Source organism: Sciurus carolinensis, chromosome 1 (assembly GCF_902686445.1).
Source record: "Sciurus carolinensis chromosome 1, mSciCar1.2, whole genome shotgun sequence".
Taxonomy (NCBI): Eukaryota; Metazoa; Chordata; class Mammalia; order Rodentia; family Sciuridae; genus Sciurus; species Sciurus carolinensis.
The window spans coordinates 154,623,716-154,645,490 of record NC_062213.1 but is presented as its reverse complement, the minus strand read 5'-3'; the positions used below and the strand labels follow the sequence as shown (position 1 = coordinate 154,645,490).

Below are 21,775 nucleotides of genomic sequence, written 5' to 3'. Positions count from 1 at the left end.
ATCTTTTCTCCATTGCATATTTTTGGCACCTTTGTCTAGTATGAGAAAACTGTATTTATTTGGGTTTGTGTCCGTGTCCTCTATTCTGTACCATTGATCCACCTTTCTATTTTGGTACCAATACCATGCCGTTTTTGTTACTATTGCTTTGTAGTAGAGTTGAAGATCTGGTAATGCGATACCCCCTGCTTCACTCTTTCTGCCAAGGATTGCTTTAGCTATTCTGGGTTTTTTATTCTTCCAGATGAATTTCATAATTGCTTGCTCTATTTCTGTAAGGTACATCACTGGATTTTAATTGGAATTGCATTGAATCTGTATAGCACTTTTGGTAGTATGGCCATTTTGACAATATTAATTCTTCCTATCCAAGAACATGGGAGATCTTTCCATCTTCTGAGGTTTTCTTTAATTTCTTTCTTTAGTGTTCTGTAGTTCGCACTGTAGAGCTCTTTCACCTCTTTTGTGAGATTGATTCCCAAGTATTTTATTTTTTTCGATGCTATTGTGAATGGGGTAGTTTTCCTAATTTCTCTTTCTGAAGATTCATCACTTATGTATAAAAATGCCTTAGATTTATGGGCATTGATCTTATATCCCACTACTTTACTGAATTCACTTATGAGATCTAACAGTTTTCTGGTGGAATTTCCTGGTTCCTCTAAGTATATAATCATATTATCAGCAAATAGGGATAGTTTGAGTTCTTCTTTTCCTATTCGTATCCCTTTAATTTCTTTGGTCTGTCTAATTGCTCTGGCTAGAGTTTCAAGGACGATATTGAAAAGAAGTGGTGAAACAGGGCATCCCTGCCTTGTGCCAGTTTTTAGGGGGAATGCTTTCAGTTTTTCACCATTTAGAATGATATTAGCCATGGGCTTAGCATAGATGACCTTACAATGTTAAGGAATGTTCCCACTATCCCTATTTTTTCTAGTGTTTTGAGCATGAAGGGGTGCTGTATTTTATCAAATGCTTTTTTTGCATCTATTGAAATAATCATGTGATTCTTGACTTTAAGTTTATTGATATGGTGAATGACATTTATTGATTTCCTGATGTTGAACCAACCTTGCATCCCTGGGATGAAACCCACTTGATCATGGTGCACTATCTTTTTAATATGTTTTTGTATGCGATTTGCTAAAATTTTGTTGAGAATTTTTGCGTCGGTGTTCATTAAGGATATTGGTCTGAAATTTTCTTTCCTCGATGTGTCTCTGTCTCGTTTAGGTATCAGAGTAATATTGGCTTCATAGAATGAGTTTGGGAGGGTTCCCTCCTCTTCTATTTTATGGAATACTTTGAGAAGTATTGGAATGAGCTCTTCTTTAAAGGTTTTGTAGAACTCGGCTGAGAACCCATCTGGTCCTGGACTTTTCTTTGTGGGTAGGTTTTTGATGACTTCTTCTATTTCATTACTTGAAATTGGTCTATTTAAATTGTGTATGTCCTCCTCGTTCAGTTTAGGCAATTCATATGTCTCTAGAAACCTGTTGATGTCTTCGAAATTTTCTACTTTGTTGGAGTATAGGTTTTCAAAATAGCTTCTAATTATGTTTTGTATTTCAGTCGTGTCTGTTGTGATATTTCCTTGTTCATTCCGAATTTTAGTGATTTGAGTTTTCTCTCGTCTTCTCTTTGTTAGTGTGGCTAAAGGTTTATCAATTTTGTTTATTTTTTCGAAGAACCAACTATTTATTTTGTCAATTTTTTGTATTGTTTCGTTTCAATTTCATTGATTTCAGCTCTGAGTTTAACTATTTCCTGTCTTCTACTACTTTTGGTGTTGGTCTGTTCTTCTTTTTCTAGGGCTTTGAGCTGTAGTGTTAGCTCATTGATTTGTTGAGTTTTACTTCTTTTATTAAATGCACTCCATGAAATAAATTTTCCTCTAAGTACTGCTTTCATAGTGTCCCAGAGATTTTGATATGATGTTTCTTTGTTCTCATTTACCTCTAAGAATTTTTTTAATTTCCTTCCTAATATCTTCTGTTATCCATTCATCATATAATAGCATATTGTTTAATCTCCAGGTGTTGGAGTAGTTTCTGTTTTTAACTCTTTCATTTATTTCTAACTTCAATCCATTATGATCTGATAGAATACAAGGTAGTGTCTCTATCTTCTTGTATTTGCTGACATTAGCTTTGTGGCATAATATATGGTCTATTTTAGAGAAGGATCCATGTGCTGCTGAGAAGAAAGTGTATTCGCTCTTGGTTGGATGGTATATTCTATAAATGTCTGTAAATCTAAATTATTGATTGTGTTATTGAGATCTATGGTTTCTTTGTTCAATTTTTGTTTGGAAGATCTGTCCAATGGTGAGAGAGGCGTGTTAAAATCACCTAGTATTATTGTGTTATGGTCTATTTGGTTTCTAAAATTGAGAAGGATTTGTTTAACATACATGGATGAGCCACTGTTTGGGGCATAGATGTTTATGATTGTTATATCTTGCTGATTTATGCTTCCTTAAGCAGTATGAAATGTCCTTCTTTATCCCTTCTGACTAACATTGGCTTGAAGTCCACATTATCTGAAATGAGGATGGATACTCCAGCTTTTTTGCTGAGTCCATGTGCATTGGTATGTTTTTCCCCATCCTTTCACCTTTAGTCTATGGGTATCTCTTTCTATGAGGTGAGTCTCTTGCAGGCAACATATTGTTGGATCTTTCTTTTAATCCAATCTGCCAGTCTATGTCTTTTGATTGATGAATTCAGGCCATTAACATTCAGGGTTATTATTGAGATATGATTTGTATTCCCAGTCATTTGGTTCATATTTAAAATTTTTGACACATCTTGGTTCCTCCTTTATTTGACAGTTCCTTTAGGATAATTCCTCCCTTTGCTGATTTGGTTCTTTGTTTTTTATCTCTTCCTCATGAAATATTTTGCTGAGAATGTTGTGTAATGCTGGCTTTCTTTTTGTAAATTCTTTTAGCTTTTGTTTATCATGGAATGATTTTATTTCATCGTCAAATTTGAAGGTAAGTTTTGCTGGGTATAAGATTCTTGGTTGGCATCCATTTTCTTTCAGAGCTTGAAAAATGTTGTTCCAGGCCCTTCTAGCTTTTAGGGTCTGGATTGAAAAATCTGCTGATATCCGTATTGGCTTCCCCCTGAATGTAATTTGGTTCTTTTCTCTCACAGTCTTTAAAATTCTGTCTTTATTTTGTATGTTAGGTATTTTCATTATAATGTGCCTTGGTGTGGGTCTGTTGTAATTTTGTGTATTTGGAGTCCTATAAACCTCTTGAATTTGATTTTCCATTTCATTCTTCAGATTTGGGAAATTTTCTGATATTATTTCATTGAATAGATTGTTCATTCCTTTGGTTTGTTTCTCTAAGCCTTCCTCAATCCCAATAATTCTCAAATTTGGCCTTTTCATGATATCCCATAGTTCTTGGAGATTCTGTTCATGATTTCTTACCATCTTCTCTGTTTGTTCAACTCTGTTTTCGAGGTTAAATATTTTGTCTTCAATATCTGAGGTTCTGTCTTCCAGGTGTTCTATCCTGTTGGTTATGCTTTCTATGGAGTTCTTAATTTGGTTCATTGTTTCCTTCATTTCAAGGATTTCTGTTTGTTTTTTTTTTTTCAATATCTCTAACTCTTTATTGAAATGATCTTTTGCTTCCTGTATTTGCTCTTTTAACTGTCGATTGGTGCTATCATTCAATGCCTGCATTTGCTCTTTCATCTCATCATTCAATGCCTGCATTTGCTCTTTCATCTCATCGTTTGCGTCCCTGATCATTTTAATTATGTATATTCTGAACTCCCTTTCTGTCATTTCTTCTGCCATGCTGTCATTGGATTTTATTGATGTAACATCTAGATTTGTTTGGGGCATTTTCTTCCCTTGTTTTTGCATATTGTTCAGGAATCAGTGGGTCATTAAGATATTGCAGATTCCTCTATTGACTTATAATGTCCCTGAAGATTGCTAGTATATCCCCTCTTATCCTTCAGTAGCCTGAAGTCTTGGAGGAAGTTGATAATGCGGTGCTCCACAAGGAAGCTGCCTCTCTAGGGTTGGTGACCCTCAGATGGGGTATATTCCCTGACAGTGGGCAGAGGTGCCTCCATTTGTTGACCAATGGTCATCCAAAGGGGAACTAAGCTGCGGGTTGAGGCAAGTCCTGTTTGTGCCTGTGTCTCTGGTTTTACCGTCCTTGTGGGAAAACCTCACCCGGTGGGGATGTCTCGCTGTTCAGTTGCCCTCCTAGAGGTTCCCCTCAATCTACAACTACCGCCTGGGCTGGGCTGTCTTCCTCTGCAACGTTCCCAGGGGCCCGGACCTACCTCCTGGGCCTGGGAGCCTCACCCTTCACAGGCGAGTCTCCTTAGGCTGCCCCTCCTCAGAGAATCTGCCCGCAGTCCTGGAAACTTTGCTCCGCCCCTAGGCGTGTCTCTGTGCGGCTCTTCCAGCAAGAAGCTGCCTAGGTCCTGGGACCCTGCTCTGCACCTAATCGCCTGGCCATGCGGCCCCTCCTCTGAGCCGCCACCTGGAGCCCTGTACAATAGCTCCGAGACCCAGAGACCCGCCACACACCTCTTCCTCCCGACAGCCGCCCAGTGTTCTGACGCAGTCACTAGGAGTCCAAGCAACTCACTTCGCGTCTCCTCCTCCCGCCAACCGCCCATAGCCCTAGGCAGTCACTCCGAGTCCAAGTGACCCGCCCTGTTCCTCCTCCTCCTCAGGGTAGCCTCCTGGGTGTTCAGGAGTGGTCGCTCGGACCAAGTGACCCACCACGCTCCTCCTCCAGGCAGGCCACCCGTGTTCAGGAGCGGTCGGTCTGAGTCTAAACAGCTCGCCACGCAGCTCCTCCTCTGGCAACTGCCTGTGGCTCTGATGCAGTCACTCCTAGACCAAGCGACCCGCTGCGCTTCTCCTCTTCCTCTGGGCAACCCCCCGGTGTTCAGAAGCGATTGCTCTGAGTCCAAACAGCTCACCACGCAGCTCCTCCTCAGGCAGCTGCCGGGAGCCCCAGTGGTTGCTCCGAGTCCAAGCGCTGTGCTGAGCCGCCTCCTCTGTGATGATCCCAGTTGTCTGTGTTTACCGCTCCAGCAGTGGGGAGTGGCGTCTCGCCAGGCAACTCTACTTCACAAAGTTCCCTGCGTTCCAGGGCTACCGCCCCATCCGGGACGCCTCCCCAATGGGAGAGACTCACCCGGCAGCTTTGAGTTGGTCCCATGTCTCTCACTATCTCCTCTTTTGAATCCTGCGTCCTGGAGCAACATGAAATGCAGCCGCCCTCTAGTCCGCCATCTTGAAAACCTTCCCGAAATATGGTTTTATGAAGACAAATCTGTAGCAAAGTTACTTTATTGTTTTGTTTTTTTTTTTTCTTGCGGTGCTGGGGATTTGAACCCAGGGCCTTGTGCTTGAGAGGCAAGCACTCAACCAACTGAGCTATATCCCCAGCCCGCAAAGTTACTTTATTTTGTTAAAAATAGTACATAACTAAAATAATGTGTCATTTAGGTTTCAATAAAAATGATTATATATGACAACTATCAAATTTGTACACACCACCTGATAAAATGTATGAATGAAATAATAAGGCTACTTCTTCTTTTTAGTTATACATGACGTAGAATGTATTTTGACATATCATACATAACATACAGTAAAACTTCCCATTCTTGTGATTGTACATGATGTGGAGTTACACTGGTTGTGTATTCATAAATGAACATAGGAAAGTTATATTTGATTCATTCTACTGCCTTTCATCTGAACTCCCGACCCCCTATTCACCCCTGTTCAATCCAGTGACCCTCCACTCTTCCCTCCCCGACCACCTATTGTGAGTCAGCATTTGCATATCAGAGAGAACATTTGGCCTTTGGTTTTTGGGAACTGGCTTAATTCACTTAGCATGATAGTCCCCAGTTCCATCCATTTACTGGCAAATGTTATAATTTCATTCTTTTTATGGTCAAGTAACATTCAATTCTGTATGAATACCACATTTTCTTGATCCATTCATCCACCGAAGGGCACCTAGGTTGGTTCCATAGCTTAGTTATTATGAATTGAGCTATGAACATTGATGTGACCACACCCACTAAAGTATGCTGATTTTAAGTCCTTCAGATATATGCTGAGGAATGGGATAATTGGTTTAAGTGGTGGTTCCATTCTAAGTTTCCTAAGGAATCTCCATACTGCTTTCCAGAGTGGTTGCACCAATTTGCAGTCCTACCAGCAACCTATGAGTGTATTTTTCCCCACATGTTCACCAACATTTATTGTTACTGTTTTCTTGATAATTATCATTTTGACTGGAGATGGAATCTTGTTGCAGTTTTAATTTGCATTTCTCAAATTGCTAGTGATGTTGAACATTTTTCATATAACTTTTGACTGGTCATATTTGTTCTTCAGTGAAGTGTCTGCGCAGTTCCTTAGCTCATTTATTGATTGGGTTATTTGTTTTTTCGGTACTAAGTTTTTTTTGAGTTCTTTATATATCCTGGAGATTAATGCTCTATCTGAGGTACAGGTGGCAAAGATTTTCTCCCATTATGTAGGCTCTCTCCATGTTCTTGATTGTTTACTTTGTTGTGAAGAAGTTTTTTAGTTTGATACCATCCCATTTATTGACTCTTGATTTTACTTCTTGCACTTCAGGAGTCTTGTTTAGGAAGTTGACTCCTAAGTCATCATGATAGATAGTTGGGCCTACTTTTTATTCTAGTAGACAAGGGGTCTCTTGTCTAATGCCTAAGTCCTTGATCCACCTTGAGTTGAGTTTTGTGCAGGGTGAGAAATAGGGTTTAATTTCATTTTATTACACATGGTTTTCCAGTTTTGCCAGCTACCTGGAAAGAGGCTATCTTTTCTCCAGTGTATGTTTATGGTTCCTTTGTCTATTATGAGATAACTGTATTTATGTGGGTTTGTCTCTATGTGTTCTATTCTGTACCATTGGTCTTCATGTCTATTTTGGTGTCAATACCATGCTGTTTTTATTACTATAGCTTTGTAGTGTAATTTAAGTTCTGGTATTGTGAAGCCTCCTTCTTTACTTTTCTTGTTGAGGATTCTTTTGGCCAGTCTGCGTCTCTTATTTTCCCAAATGAATTTCATGACTGCTTTTTCTATTTCTCTGAAGAACATCATCAGAACCCAAATAGGAATTGCATAAAGTCTGTATAGCACATTTGGTAGTGTGGTCATTTTGATAATATTAATTCTGCCTATCCAAGAACTTGGGAGATCTTTCCATTTTCTAAGGCCTTCAATTTTTTTCTTTAGCATTATCTAGTTTTCATTGTAGAGGTCTTTCAAATCTTTTATTAGATTGTCTCCCAAATATTTTATTTTCTTTGAGTCTATTGTTTTGTGTTTTTGTTTTTTAATTTTTACTTTTACAGACTGCATTTTGATTCACTGTACACAAATGTGGTACAATTTTTCATTTCTATGGTTGTACACAATGTAGATTCACACCATTCATGTAATCATACATGTACATAGGGTAATGTCTCATTCCACCATCTTTCATACTCCTGCCTCCTCCTCCCTCTCATTTCCCTGTATGTAAACTAAAAAATGGAGGAAATTTAGATACCATAGAGGTTATTATTAATGGGATAGTTCTCCTAATTTCTCTTTCAGTAGATTCATCACTGATGTATAGGAACCCAATTAATTTATGAGTGTTAATTTTGTGTCCTGCTACTTTTCTTAATTCATTTATGAGTTCTATAAGTTTTCTGGTGCCATTTTTTTTTTTTTTGGGTGTTCTAAATATAGAATCATGTCATCACTAAATAGGCATATTTTGAGCTCTTCTTTTCCTACTTGTATCCTTTTAATATGTCTTATTGCTCTGGATAGGGTTTCAAGGACTATGTTGAACAGAAATAGTGAAAGAGGGCATCCCTACCTTGCTCCAGTTTTAGAGGGAATGCTTTCATTTTTCTCCATTTAGAATAATGTTGGCCTTTGGTTTAGCATATATAGCGTTTACAACATTGAGGTATGCTCCTACTATCCCTAGTTTTTCTAGGGTTTTGAACATGAAGTGGTTTTGTATTTTGTCCAGTGCTGTTTGTGTACCTACTGATATAATCATGTGATTCTTGTCTTTAAGCTTATTGATGTGATGAACTATATTTATTGATTTCTGTATGTTGAACCAACCTTGCATCCCTGGGATGAACTCCACTTACTCAGAGTGCACTATCTTTTAAACATGTTTTTATATAAAATTTGCCAGTATTTATTAAGAATTGTTGCATCTATGTTCATAAGGGATACTGTTCTGAAGTTTTTTTTTCCTTGACGTGTCTTTTTCTGGTTTGGGCATCAGAGTGATAATAGCTTCATAGAACTTGGAAGGGTTCCCTCCTTTCCTATTTCATGGAATAATTTGAGAAGTGTTGGTGTAAGGTCTTCTTTAAAGGTCTCATAGAACTCAGCTGAGAATCTGTGTGATCGTGGGCTTTTCTTTGTTGGTAGGTTTTTGACAACATCTTTAATTTCACTGCTTGAAATTGATCTGTTTAAATTTTCTATGTCCTCGTGATTCAATTTGGGTAGATCATATGTCTATAGAAATTTGTCAATGTCTTCAAGATATTCTCTTTTATTAGAGTAAACTTTTTCAAAATAAGTTCTGATGATAGTCTGTATTTCAGAAGTGTCTGTTGTGTTATTTCCTTTTTGTGTTAGTTCCTTTTTCATCACATATTTTAGTGATTTAAGTTTTCTCTCTATTTCTCTTTGTTGGCTAAATTTATCAATTTTATTTATTTTTTAAAAGAACCAACTTTTTGTTTTGTCAATGTTTTGAATTGTTTCCTTAGCTTCAATTTCACTGATTTCAGCTCTAGTTTTAATTATTTACTATCTTCTACTACTTTTGGTGTTGATGTCTTTTTTTCCCAGGGCTTTGAGATGTAATATTAGGTTATTTATTTGTTGACTTTCTATTCTTTTAATGTATGAGTTCAATGCAATCAACTTTCCTCTTAGTACTGCCTTCAAGTGTCCCAGAGATTTTGATATGTTCTGTCACTATTCTCGTTTACCTCTAAGTACTTTTTTATTTCATCTTTGATTTCTTCATATAGCTACAGATCATTCAACAGTGTATTATTTAGTCTCTAGGTGTTAGAGTACCTTTTATATTTTATTTTATCATTGATTTCTAATTTAATTTTATCATGATCTGATAGAACACAGGATATTGTCTCTATTTTTTGTATTTGCTAATAGTTTCTTTGTGGCATAAGTTTTGGTCTATTTTAGAAAAGGATCCATGTGGTGCTGAGAAGAAAGTATATTTGTTCATTGATATTCTATATATGTAATATTCTATATATGTCTGAATTATTAATTGTATTTTTTCATTCTATACTTTCTTCAATTAAATTTTGTTTGGAGGATCTATCCAGTGGTGAGAGAGGGCAATTAAAGTCACCCAGTATTATTGTGTTGTAATCTGTTTGATTTTTGAAATTATGAAGGGTTTGTTTGATGTATGTACATGCTTCATCATTTGGGGCATAAATATCAACAATTGGTATATCTTGTAGAAGAAGATGACATGATGAAATGTCATTCTTTGTCCCTTCTCATTAACTTTGGCTTGACATTCACTATCTGATATGAGAACAGAAACCTCTCCTTGTTTATGAGATCCATGTGAATGGTATTTTTTTCCCCATCCTTTTACCTTAGAGGCTATGAATGTGAATATGAGGTGAGTCTTTTGGAGACAGCATATTGTTGGGTCTTGGTTTTTAATCCAATCTGCAGTCTATGTCTTTTGATTGATGAGTTTAGGCCATTTTCATTCAATATTATTATTGAGAAACAATTTTTATTCCCTGTCATTTTATTTCTGGTTTTTAATTTGAATTAGTTTCTCCTTTGATTGACCATTCTTCTAGTGTAGTTCCTCCCAATTCTGGTTTTCATTTTTATTTTTCATTACTTCTTCATGAAATATTTACTGAGTATGTTTTGTAATGCAGGCTTTCTTGTTGTGAATTCTTTTCATGTTCATTTATCATGGAAGGTTTTTATTTCATCAATTCTAAAGTTTAATTTTGCAGGTTAGAGTATTCTTAGTTGGTATTCACCTCCTTTCAGAGCTTGGTATATGCTATTCCAAGACCTCCTTGCTTTGTGGGTCTGGGTTGAAAGATCAGCTGAGATACAGATTAGTTTCTCTCTAAACGTGACCTGTCATTTTTCTCTGGCAGTCTTTAAAATTCTGTCCTTACTCTCTCTGTTAGGCATTTTCATAATAATGTATCTTGGTGTGGGTCTGTTGTAATTTTGTATATTTGGGGTCCTGCAAGCCTCCTGTATTTGATTTCACATTTCGTTCTTTAGGTTTGGGAAATTTTTCAGATATTTCATTGAAAAGATTGTGCATTCCTTTGGTTTGTGTCTCCAAGCCTTCATCAATCACAATGAATCTTAAATTTGGTCTTTTCAGGTTATCCCATATTTCTTGGAAGTTCTGTTCATGGTCTCATAACATCTTTTCTCCATGGTCAATTTTATTTTCAAGATTATATATTTTGTCTTCATTGCCTGACACTGTCTTCCAAATGCTCTCATCTGTTGGTGATGTTTTCAATGGAATTTTTAATTTGATTTATTGATTCCTTCATTTTGAGGATTTCTGCTTATTTTTTTCAGAATCTCTATTAAAGTGTTCTTTCGCTTCTTGTATTTTCTCTCTGATTTCACTCCTTATACCATCCTTTACTTCACGGATAAGTTTAACTATGTGTATTCTAAACTCCTCCTCTGACATTTCTTCCACTGTGATGTTGATGGATTCTGTTATTGGAATATCTTTGGAGCAATTTGTTCCCTTGCATTTTCATGTTATTTGTGTGTTCATCAATCTAACAGTATAGATCAAGGGAACAGAGTTTCTGTCCTGTGAACTTAAAGGTTTCCAGTACCTCACTGTTTAGGGGGAGACAAATAATAACAACAACCAATTCAAACAATACACAGCATTAAATCAAATAGTTCCTACTATGTTGTCTACAATGTTAATGATCACAAAAAACAGAAATGACAGATCAGTTATAGCCTACAATAAAACTACATGTTTACAAAAGGATTTACAATTTCAAATGGTGGACAGGGAAAGAACAGAAGTGATACAGGATGTAATGATTATGAGAGAGGAGGAGAGAAAATAGAAGTAAAAAATTAAAGGAAGAGTGAAAGAGAGAACAATAGAGATTGTTAGTGGGGGGGAGAAGGGAAACAGGTAAGAGAAAAAAAATAAAGTATATATATAAAGAAAAAATCACTAATATTAAAAATAAATTATAATAACAGAATACAAAACAGAACTAAATATACTAATCAAACATCCTCATCCTGATCCATGAAAAATAACTGGCTTCAAAAATACTAGAAATAAGAAAAAAATGAGTATGTATAAATGTCCATGTACCCTTAACGTCACAGAGAAAAGAAAAAAAAGAAGAAGAAAAGAAGAAAAAAAAACCTTGGTGAAAAGTTAAAGAATTCTTTCTTCGGAGTTCAAAGGATTCTTGGTTTTTATTCTCAGCAGTTTTAGGAGGGGTCTCCTGGAGTGTGATGCTCCACCCCCATAGGTGGAGTTCCTGGAGGCAGGGTTTAGACTGAAGTGGGCTCCAGGCTCTTTGCTGAATGCCAATTGGTCTGGATATTTTAAATCAGTGCATCTCCAGTGCCCAGTTGTGCTGGTCCCCACTGAAAGACTGTACCCCAGGGATCACCCCTGGGTTCCACTCCTGTGGTAGAGGAGCCAATTCTTTTTTATTTAAATTTTATTTATTTTTCTTTTTACAGACTGCATTCTGATTCGTTGTACACAAATGGGGTATAACTTTTCATTTCTATGGTTGTACATGATGTAGATTTACAGCATTCCTGTCATCATACAAATACATGATGCCTGTCTCATTCCACTATCTTTCCTTTCCCCGCTCTTCCCCGCCTCATTTCCCTCTACACAATCCAAACTCCCTCCATTCTTCTCTTACCCCTCCATCCCCAGTTATGTATTATCATCCTTTTACCAATCATTTGGCCTTTGGTTTTTTGGGTTTGGTTTATTTCACTTAGCATGATATTCTCCAACTCCATCCATTTACCTGCAAATGCCACAATTTTATTCTTCTTTATGGCTGAATAATATTCCATAGTGTATCTATACCACAGTTTCTTTATCCATTCATCTATTGAAGGACATCTAGGTTGGTTCCACAATCTAGCTATTGTGAATTCAGCTGCTATAAAAATTGATGTGGCTGCATTACTATAGTATGCTGATTTTAAATCCTTTAGGTATAAGCCAAGGAGTGGGATAACTGGGGCAAACGGTGGGTCCATTCCAAGTGTTCTGAGGAATCTCCATACTGCTTTCCAGAGTGGCTGTACCAATTTGCAACTCAACCACAATGTCTGAGTGTTCCTTTTCCCCCACATGCCAATACCTATTATTGCTTGTGTTCTTGATTTTAGCCATTCTGGTTGGAGTGAGATGAAATCTTAGGGTGATTTTAATTTGCATTTCTCTATTTCTAGTGATGTTGAACACTTTTTCATATATCTGTGATCTCCTGTATATCTTCTTTTGTGAGGTGTCTGCCCAGTTCCTTAGTCCATTTATTGATTGAGTTCTTTGTATTTTTGGTGTAAGGTTTAAGTTCTTTATAAATTTTGGAGATTAGTGCTCTATCTGAAGTGTGTGTGGAAAAGATTTTCTCCCACTCTGTAGGCTCTTTTCACATTATTGATTGTATCCTTTGCTGAACAGTTTTATTTTGAATCCATTTCATTTATTGATTCTTGCTTTCATTTCTTGTGCTCTGGGAGTCTTTCTTGTTAAGGAAGTCTGGTCCTAAGGCAACATTATGAAGATTCAGGGCTACTTTTTCTTCTTTCATGCAGGGTCTCTGGTTTAATTCCTAGGTCCATTTTGACTTGAGTTTTGAGCAGGGTGAGAGATTGCGGTTTAATTTTATTCTACTGCATATAGATTTCCAGTTTTCCCAGTACCATTTGTTGAAGAGGCTATCCATTGTATGTTTTTGGCATCTTTGTCTTGTATGAGATAACTGTATTTATGTGGGTTTGTCTCTGTGTCTTGTACTCTGTACCATTGGTGAACATACTTTGGTACCAATACCATGCCATTTTTTTACTATTGCTCTGTAGTATAGTTTAAGTTCTGGTATTGTGATATGTCTTGCTTCACTCTTCCTGCTCAGGATTCCTTTGTTTTTTCTGGTCTCATATTCTTCCAGATGAATTTCATGATTGCTTTCTCTATTTCCATGAGGAATGTCATTGGGATTTTAATTGGAATTGCATTGAATCTGTATAGTGTCTATCTTCTAAGGTCTTCTTCAATTTCTTTCTTTAGTGTCCTGTAGTTTTCATTGTAGAGGTCTTTCACCTCTTTTGTTAGATTGATTCCCAAGTATTTTAATTTTTTTGAGGCTATTGTGAATGGAGTAGTTTTCCCAATTTCTCTTTCAGAGGATTCATCACTTATGAATAGAAATACATTAGATTTATGCATGTTGATTTTATATCCTGCTACTTTGCTGAATTCATTTATTAGTTCTAGAAGTTTTCTTGTGGAGTTTTTTGGATCCTCTAAATATAGAATCATGTCATCAGCAAATAGTGGTAGCTTGAGTTCTTTTCCTATTCGTATTCCTTTAATTTCTTTGGTCTGTCTAATTGCTCTGGCTAGTGTTTCAAGGACGATGTTGAATAGAAGTGGTGAAAGAGGGCATCCCTGTCTTGTTCCAGTTTTTAGAGGGAATGCTTTCAGTTTTTCTCTGGAGCCAATTCTAAATCCCCTGCATCACCTGTGGACCCCATATTTCCTGGTCTTGGGTTCAGTTTCCAAACTCAATCTCTCCTGCCCCCACCCTTCTGAATTCCTGGTCAATCTCTCCCAGCCGGTCCTACAAGCCACTCGATTGGGGGTGGGGTGGGTAGAGCCGGCCGGGTTTCCATGACAGTTGTCCCATGTGTAAACCTCTCTCCATGTCTGATTTTCTCCTGGTCACTTAAGCACACTCTTTGTCATGCAGCATGTGTTCATTGGGCCTGTATTTCGGCCCAAACTTGGGTGTGCCAGGAATAGGCTCTCTCAGTTGTCAGCCCCTGCACAGTGGCTGCAAAATTGTTCCCTCCTTTGTCTTCCTTATGCCACCTGGAGAGTGTGGCTTCTTTCTCCCACAAGGATATTGTGCAGTGCACCTTTCATATTAAGCAATTTCCTTGATCTCTAAATGCTCTATACCCAGACATGTCTCAGGTCTCCTAAAAATGTAGGTTCCTATAATTGGCTTATCCCTCCACTTTGCTCATGGAGGTGCCACTCTGCATGTTGCTTTCTGCTGGCCACAGCAGCAGTTGTGTTGCTAGTGATTTCTTCCTTATTTTATTATACCCAACCTCCTGAGTCCCCAGTCTGCTTTGATTATCCAAGTTTTAAATTCCAGTAAAGTCCACCCTCCCTCCCTTTTTTGGTTCACCCACCTTGTTGAGAAGCTACCTTTCTGCTTTCTTGGTTTCATGCCACAGAACAGCCAGGAAAGCGACCTCCTCTATTCTGCCATCTTGAAAATCCCCATAATACAATGTAATTTTTAAAAAGTTTTGACCACTTTTAAAATACACTATTTATCCCAAGGATAGTGCCATTCTCCAAAAGGTTTTTGGATTTGCTAAATTACAATTTTAGATTTGGAAATGGGAAATGTCTTCAGAACCAGTTTATAAACTCCAAGAGAAAATCAGCTTTGTTACTCTTTAAAGAGTAACAAATAGATAATAGAGATAATTATTTATCTCTTCCTTACAAGCAAACATATCATTTCCCAGCTTGATGATTCATCTTTTTTTGTTTTAAGAGAACTTTTGGTAGTGCAACAGTTAAGGGTAAGAATCCTAGTACCAGGGATCTGTTTGAATCCTGTTTCACTTAATAATTATGAAAACTGGGTTAAGTTATTTAAGCATTTTGTGCTTCAGTTTCCTCATCAATATAATGAAGAAAACAACAGTGTTTGTTAACAGTGAAAGTGTTAATACTGGTAAAACGTAATAGTGTCTGGTACATACTGTTCAAGTATTTGCCAATACTAGTAGTAATAGCATTTTAAGGAATTTCTAAATTGTTTTGCCTATTTGCAGAGTCACTGGATTAAAGCATACACTTCTAAATATGATTATTTTGAGGAGAATCCAAATTTGGGCCCATGAGTTTTGGTATATGTTAGAATAAATTAACCATATACTATTTTTCTAGCATTCGTCTTAGTATCTGAAGTGAATTGAGAATGCCATGTCCCAAGTACCTCTCCTAAAATGAAAATGATAATGTTTGTGTGTGTATATACACATATATGCATAAAAACATTATATTGTAACTATTTGCACTTCCCCGTTTTAAAATATGAAGTTGTTTTAGGGGCTTTATAAAATTGGGGGTTAATTTAAATCCCTTGCCTCATAGAGAAAAAAAGTCTTCATTACTAGAATTTGACAGCTGTCCTTAAATCCTAGAGATGGAATTGTTAAAATGTTTGGTGACTTACTGGATTTGCTTTATTCCAGGCAAGGCTGCTTACATTAAGGCCTTTGGTTAAGTCACAGGAAAAAGACCAAAGTCGTTCCAAATTGGCTGGTATTGTTGCTTGTTCTGCATCTATTTCTACTTCTTCTTCCTCCTCCTTCTTAACCTCTTCCTCAAGTTCTTCAAGTTTTTCACCTTCTGAAACATCTTTAGGCTCTTCAGGCTCAAGTTCTAAAATTAGATAAAACAGAAATATCATTGTACTCTATACCTACAGGGGTCTGCCAAAGTCTCCAAACAGGATATCTATCTGCCAGTGACAATTTAAGACCACGGATCTGCTAGATCATATTATAAGTGATAGGGCACTTGAATTATAGCCCAGATCTGTTGCAGTCTCCTGTTGTTCTGGGTCCTACTAAAAACTAGCAGTTTTTTTGATCACTCAGCAAATGGGCCAGACTAGAACATCCAGATTAGGAAGAATATGTTGCCTCCATTCGGCCTCCTGCTTTTTTTTTTTTTTTTTTTGGTTTGGAAAGTGGCCAGGTGCAATAGCTTCACCTTAGGTTTAGCTCAACTTATCCCACACCAAGGGATTCCTAGAAATTCCACTGAGATAGAAGTCACCCGCATCCTATCAAATTTATTTCCCACTCTCTGATGTGCAAATATTATCTTACCATAGGTTTAACATTTGTTTACAAGGTTCAACTAATAATATTATCAATGAAATGAACCAGCATGATGTCTTGCTGAAGTGAAAGATACATGCATATTAAATTATGAAACAGCTGAAGAACTGATATATCACTGAGTAAGACAGTGAAGGTATATTGCTTGTCTAATCAGCTGAAAATAAATAGCTTCCAACATATTTTTTTTGGCACAGAAATTGAAAAGAAAAAAAGGAAGCATTTGCCTTGTCAATTGTTATACATGAGGTATGAAGGAGACGTATTAATTTACTCAAGCTGTGAAGTTCCATCTGGAGTACCAGCTGCACTTGGAGTCACCATCTGGGTTACGTTTATAATAATTCACTGTCATCCTCCAAGATTCATGTTTTCTATATAAGCTCAATATGTGAGTCAAATGGGAGATATGGTGGGAACTGACATCCCTGCATATTTCAGGTCTTTCACGTCTCACTCATGATGGGTCAACTTTTGATCTGTTTAAACAAACCAACAAGTCAACCTCTCAGAGCTCTAATCACTATGTTGCAACTTTAAGTGCAGAATATCTGCTTAGTAGGCCCATATTAATAAATTTAACCTGATCCAACTTTGTTTCTTACACCATTATCCCCATACTTGTAATATCCATTCTTATACTTATCCCCCAGAATTTTGCTTATACAAATTAGAAAACTCAAGGAATTCTTTTGAAGTGCAGTGTATCACCTCATGAGTCACACTTTGTATCTCATCTTTAGGGACCTGCTGGGACTTGAATGTGGTTATAGGTCTAGAAGCAAAAAAGGGTGGTGGGTGTATGTCTCAAGGAAAATCAGTAATTTCTTGCTTGGGAACTGTCTCAGGTGAGGCAGACAATGAAGAGTTTATCTCCTCATACATAGTCACTAAGTTCCTTACCACTGTGGTTCAGAATGCCACCTACTAAAGAGTGGAGGGAACATTTCTACTAGCAAAATTCATCAGAATTTAGGAGCTCAGTGTCCCCAGCTTCATTATATCCTATAAATCCCCAACTAAACTTTTAGGATTCTGTTGGTTCCCAATTAATGTCCTCACATTAACAGGACATGCCCTGTGAGGCTAAGAGCTCAACTTTCATTATAATTTAGTCAATCACATGAGGAAGGATTATGTTTGATTTTCATCCGTTTCAACCCTGTAACTATAGGAGAGAAAATTCTCCTTCGGGGCACACTTAGGTGGTCATAGGTTATTTCTGTTGTGCTTGATCCACGAATTAAAATCCTCAAGTTCATCCTTTTCTTCCATTACTTTGTCTAGGGACATTAGACAACCAAAGTCATTATATTCCTTCACTTACCACACGTTAAAAACTATCATATAAAGAGTCACTAAGTTCCTTGCCTCTGAAGTGTTTGATTAGAAGTATCCAATATAGATATTTTGTGTATCTCTATGAAAACACTTAATGCTATGGACTATCAGTGTTTTCTGTACTCTTTGAAGTAGACTCCTTAGCATCCTTAAAATTCTCTTCTAAAGCTGCTCTTGGTACCAAAATCTAAATTAGACAGCATTCTCCTGAGAGGTATAACCAATAGCACTGATGGATGGATAGATAGATGGATAGATGGATGGATAAGTGATTTATTAGGGGAATTGATTCATACAATTACGTACACTGAGAGGTCCCAAGAGGTTGTTTGTAAGCTGGAGACAAAGGGAAGCCAGTATTGGGGCTCAGTCCAAGTTTGAAAAAGTTCAGAACCAGGAAAGTCAGTGATGTAACACTCAATTGGAAGCCAAAGGCCTAAGAACTCAGAGAGCTGCTAGCACAAACCCTAGAGTCCAAAGTCAGAGAACCTAAAGTTCTGATGTCCAAGGGCAGGAGAAGCGTATCCCAATTCCAAGAGTGAAAGAGGGGGAGCAGAGAGGATTTACTTTTACTCTGCCTTTTTGTTCCATCTGAGCCTTTAGGAATTGAATAGAGACTACCTTCGTTGGATGTTGGCAGGTATTTCTTACTTGGTTCACTGGTTCAAATGCCAATCTTTTCTGGAAACACTCTTACAGATATACCCATAATGCTTTATGAATTATTTGGGTATCCCTTAATCCAGTCAAGTTGATAACAAAAAGTGACCATTACAGATAGCATACAGAAGATAAAATAATTTTAAGTCTGAATGTACCTAATGGCAAGGCTCCAGGACATATAGAGTGGAACTGATAAACATAAAGGAAATACAGATAAGCCATAATCCTAGTTGGAGATTTGTTTTTACACTGCTGGGAACTAACATAGATCCACACTCTGTGCTATTCCCCTAGCACCAAGATTTAATACTAGACTCTTCTTAACTGATAGAACAGGTCAATAAAAACTCAATAAAGATAAAAGATTTGAAAAAAACTATCAACCAATTTGATATAATTCACATTTAAAGAACATCATGCCAAATAACAAAAGAAAACAGAACATTCATGATATTGAGGCATAAAGTCTCAATATATTTTAAAACACAGAAATAATATAGAATATGTTCTCTCACTGCCATTAACAGTGTTAAATTAGAAAAGAAATAGCTAAAATTATTTAAAATTTGAAAATTCAAAGCACACTTCTAATTACCTTATGGCTCAAAGAAAAACCCACGTGGAAAATTAAAAATTATTTTGAACTGAATGATAATAAAAACACAACATATTAAAATTTGTGGTTAAGTGGTATAGTACTTGTAGAGAAATTTATAGTATTAAATGCGAAGAATGACAAGACAAATGTGATGTTAATGACCTAAATTTCTACCATATGAACCTAGAAAAAGAAGAGTAAATTGAACACAATATATATATAAAAATTTTTAAATGGAAATTTTTAAAACATATAATTAAGAAAATAAAGAAAGCAAACTGATGATTCATAAAAGGATTAGTAAATATCCATCTAGAGTAATAAAAATTAAAAATCAGTTATCAAAATCAAGAATGAAACAGAAGCTATAATATCCTATAGCTATTAAGAGATACAGTTTTTTTTTGGGAATGGAAGTCACCTCACATTTATTAACTGTCCAATATGTGTCATTCCTGTCACCTTAATTAATCTTCACATTAATCCTACATCAAGTGTTTATATTTCCCATTCTACAGATGCAGAAACCTAAACTCTGAGTAGTTAATTGAATGACTTGAGTTCTCAGAGGTTATTGTCAGCATTCACAATGTGGTGTGTTTCCACTGCATTATTAAAGTGAATCATTCACTCACTCATTGTCCAGCAGAGAGTCTAAGAGGTATAATTTAAGGAGATAATATTATGAACCTGTTTATTAAAATATATTGAGCAAGCAAAATAGACAAACATGGACAAATTTCTTACAAATTACCAAAATGAAAACAGGTAGAAATAGAAATCTGAATAACCCTATATCTGACAAATATACTATATTTGTAATTTTATATGTTCCCACAAGGAAAACTCAGTTCAATCCTTTCACTGGTAAATTTTATCCAACAGTTAAAGAATATTATAAATATTACATGAATTTGGAAAACAGTGAATAAGGGAAGATTTCCAAAACTCATAAGCCCATCATAAAATTAATACGATTCATCAAGGGCTTTAAAAGAAAAGAAAAATCACAGAAAAATATATGGTAGGAACATGTCACAAAAATTTTTAGTGTTAAAAAATTGAATTCATTAATATATAAGAGGATAATACATCATAACCAAGTAAGAATTAACTCCAGGAATTCAGTTTGCTTTAACATTTGCTAAATCAGTCAATGTAATTAACCAAATGGACAAACTGAAGAATTAAAAGGTCATTTTAATAGAAGTAAAAGGAAAAAGTAATAGATGTACAAGAACTTTGGACAAAGCTCAATACCCATTTATCTAAAAATTATATAGCAAATCTAGAAAGAGAAGTAAACTTCCTGACGCTAATAAAAAGCATCTATAAAATTCTATAATTAACAACATATTCAACAATTAAATATTGAATGTTTTCTCCCTAAGCTCAGAAAAAAGGCAAAGATATTTGTTCTCACCATGTGTATTCAGCATTTTACTGGGATACCCAGTGTAATAAGCAAGAAAATAAGGCTAAAATATTAAAAGATAAATAAAAGCATATTTTCAAATAATATAATAAAAACACCTTAATTATCTATTACATATTATTTATAAATATACATGTATATATTCATAAAATAGGGATCCTAAATAAGCCACAAAAAAACAGACTTAATAAGAAAACTCTTCAGAATGCAGGTGGAAAGCCGATGTACAACATCAGTGATTTCTATATACTAGCATGAAACAATTATAAAATTGAGTTTTAAAAAACTATGGCATTTGCAAATAAATGGGTGGAATTGGAGAATATCATGCTAAGTGAAATTAGCCAAACCCAAAACACCAAAGGCCGAATGTTTTCCCTGATAAGTGGAGAATGATATAATGGGGGAGAGGGAAGGGGGATGAGAGAAAAATGGGGGAACTTTAGAATATGTAGACGGAAATGAGAGGGAGAGGGTGTGAAAAATGGTGGAATGAGACAGACATCAGTACCCTATGTACATGTGTGATTACATGAATGGTATGAATCTACATCGTGTACAACCATAGAAATGAAACGATGTATCCCATTTGTGTACAATGAATCAAAATGCAGTTTGTAAAAAATTAAAAGCTAAATAAAAAATAATAATAAAATAAAATAAATAGCATTCAAAACATCAAAGGCTAATTTAACAAGATAAGCAATGCCAGCACATTGAAAATATTTTTAATTGCTAATATTTTAAAAGTCTTAGCTAAATAATATGATCATAGATTAAACAAATGTTGAAACAATGTTCATAAATTAAAAACTAAATATTATTAAGCTGTCAATTCTTTCTAAATTGATCCAAGATTCAATGTTACTTAAGTCAAAATCTTGGCAAGGTTTGGTAGAAACTGACAAGCTGATCCATAAAACATATATGGTAATAAAAAGGAACTAGAATAGTCAAGGTCATGTGGTAAAAGTTTTACAAATGTACTCTTAACTGAAACTTACTATAAAGCTACAGTAAACAATATAGTATGTATTGCTATAGAATAAAAATAGCAAGATAGAAGGCAGAAATAAACTTATTATGTGGTAATATGATTTTGGACCATGTGTCAAAGAAATTAATGGGGGAATAAAAATACTGTTTTAAAAATTATGTTCATGGGTCCTGGTGGTGAATGCCTGTAATCCCAGTGGTTTGGGAGGCTGAAGCAGGAGGACTGTGAATTCAAAGCCAGCCTCAGAAACAGCGAGGTGATAAGTAACTCAGTGAGACCCTGTCTCTAAATAAAAATATAAAATAGGGCTGGGGATGTGGCTCAGTGGTTGAGCATCCCTGAGTTCTATCCTAATCCCCCCCAAACTATGCTGATGGTATTGGCACCAAAATAGACATGAAGACCAATGGAACAAAATGGAAGACACAACCACAAATCCACATCCTAGCCA

The 21,775-nt window shown here is 36.1% G+C and overlaps 1 protein-coding gene across 2 annotated transcripts in view; it reads right to left on the bottom strand.

Moving 5' to 3' along the window:
* Positions 1–21,775, bottom strand: part of Dnai4 (dynein axonemal intermediate chain 4) — a 110,865-nt gene that overhangs the window by 30,349 nt on the left and 58,741 nt on the right. For both annotated transcript variants that reach the window (XM_047539741.1, XM_047539735.1), the window contains one exon: positions 15,618–15,826. In XM_047539741.1, coding sequence (XP_047395697.1) covers positions 15,618–15,826 — 209 coding nt within the window. The remainder of the gene's footprint in view (positions 1–15,617; positions 15,827–21,775) is intronic.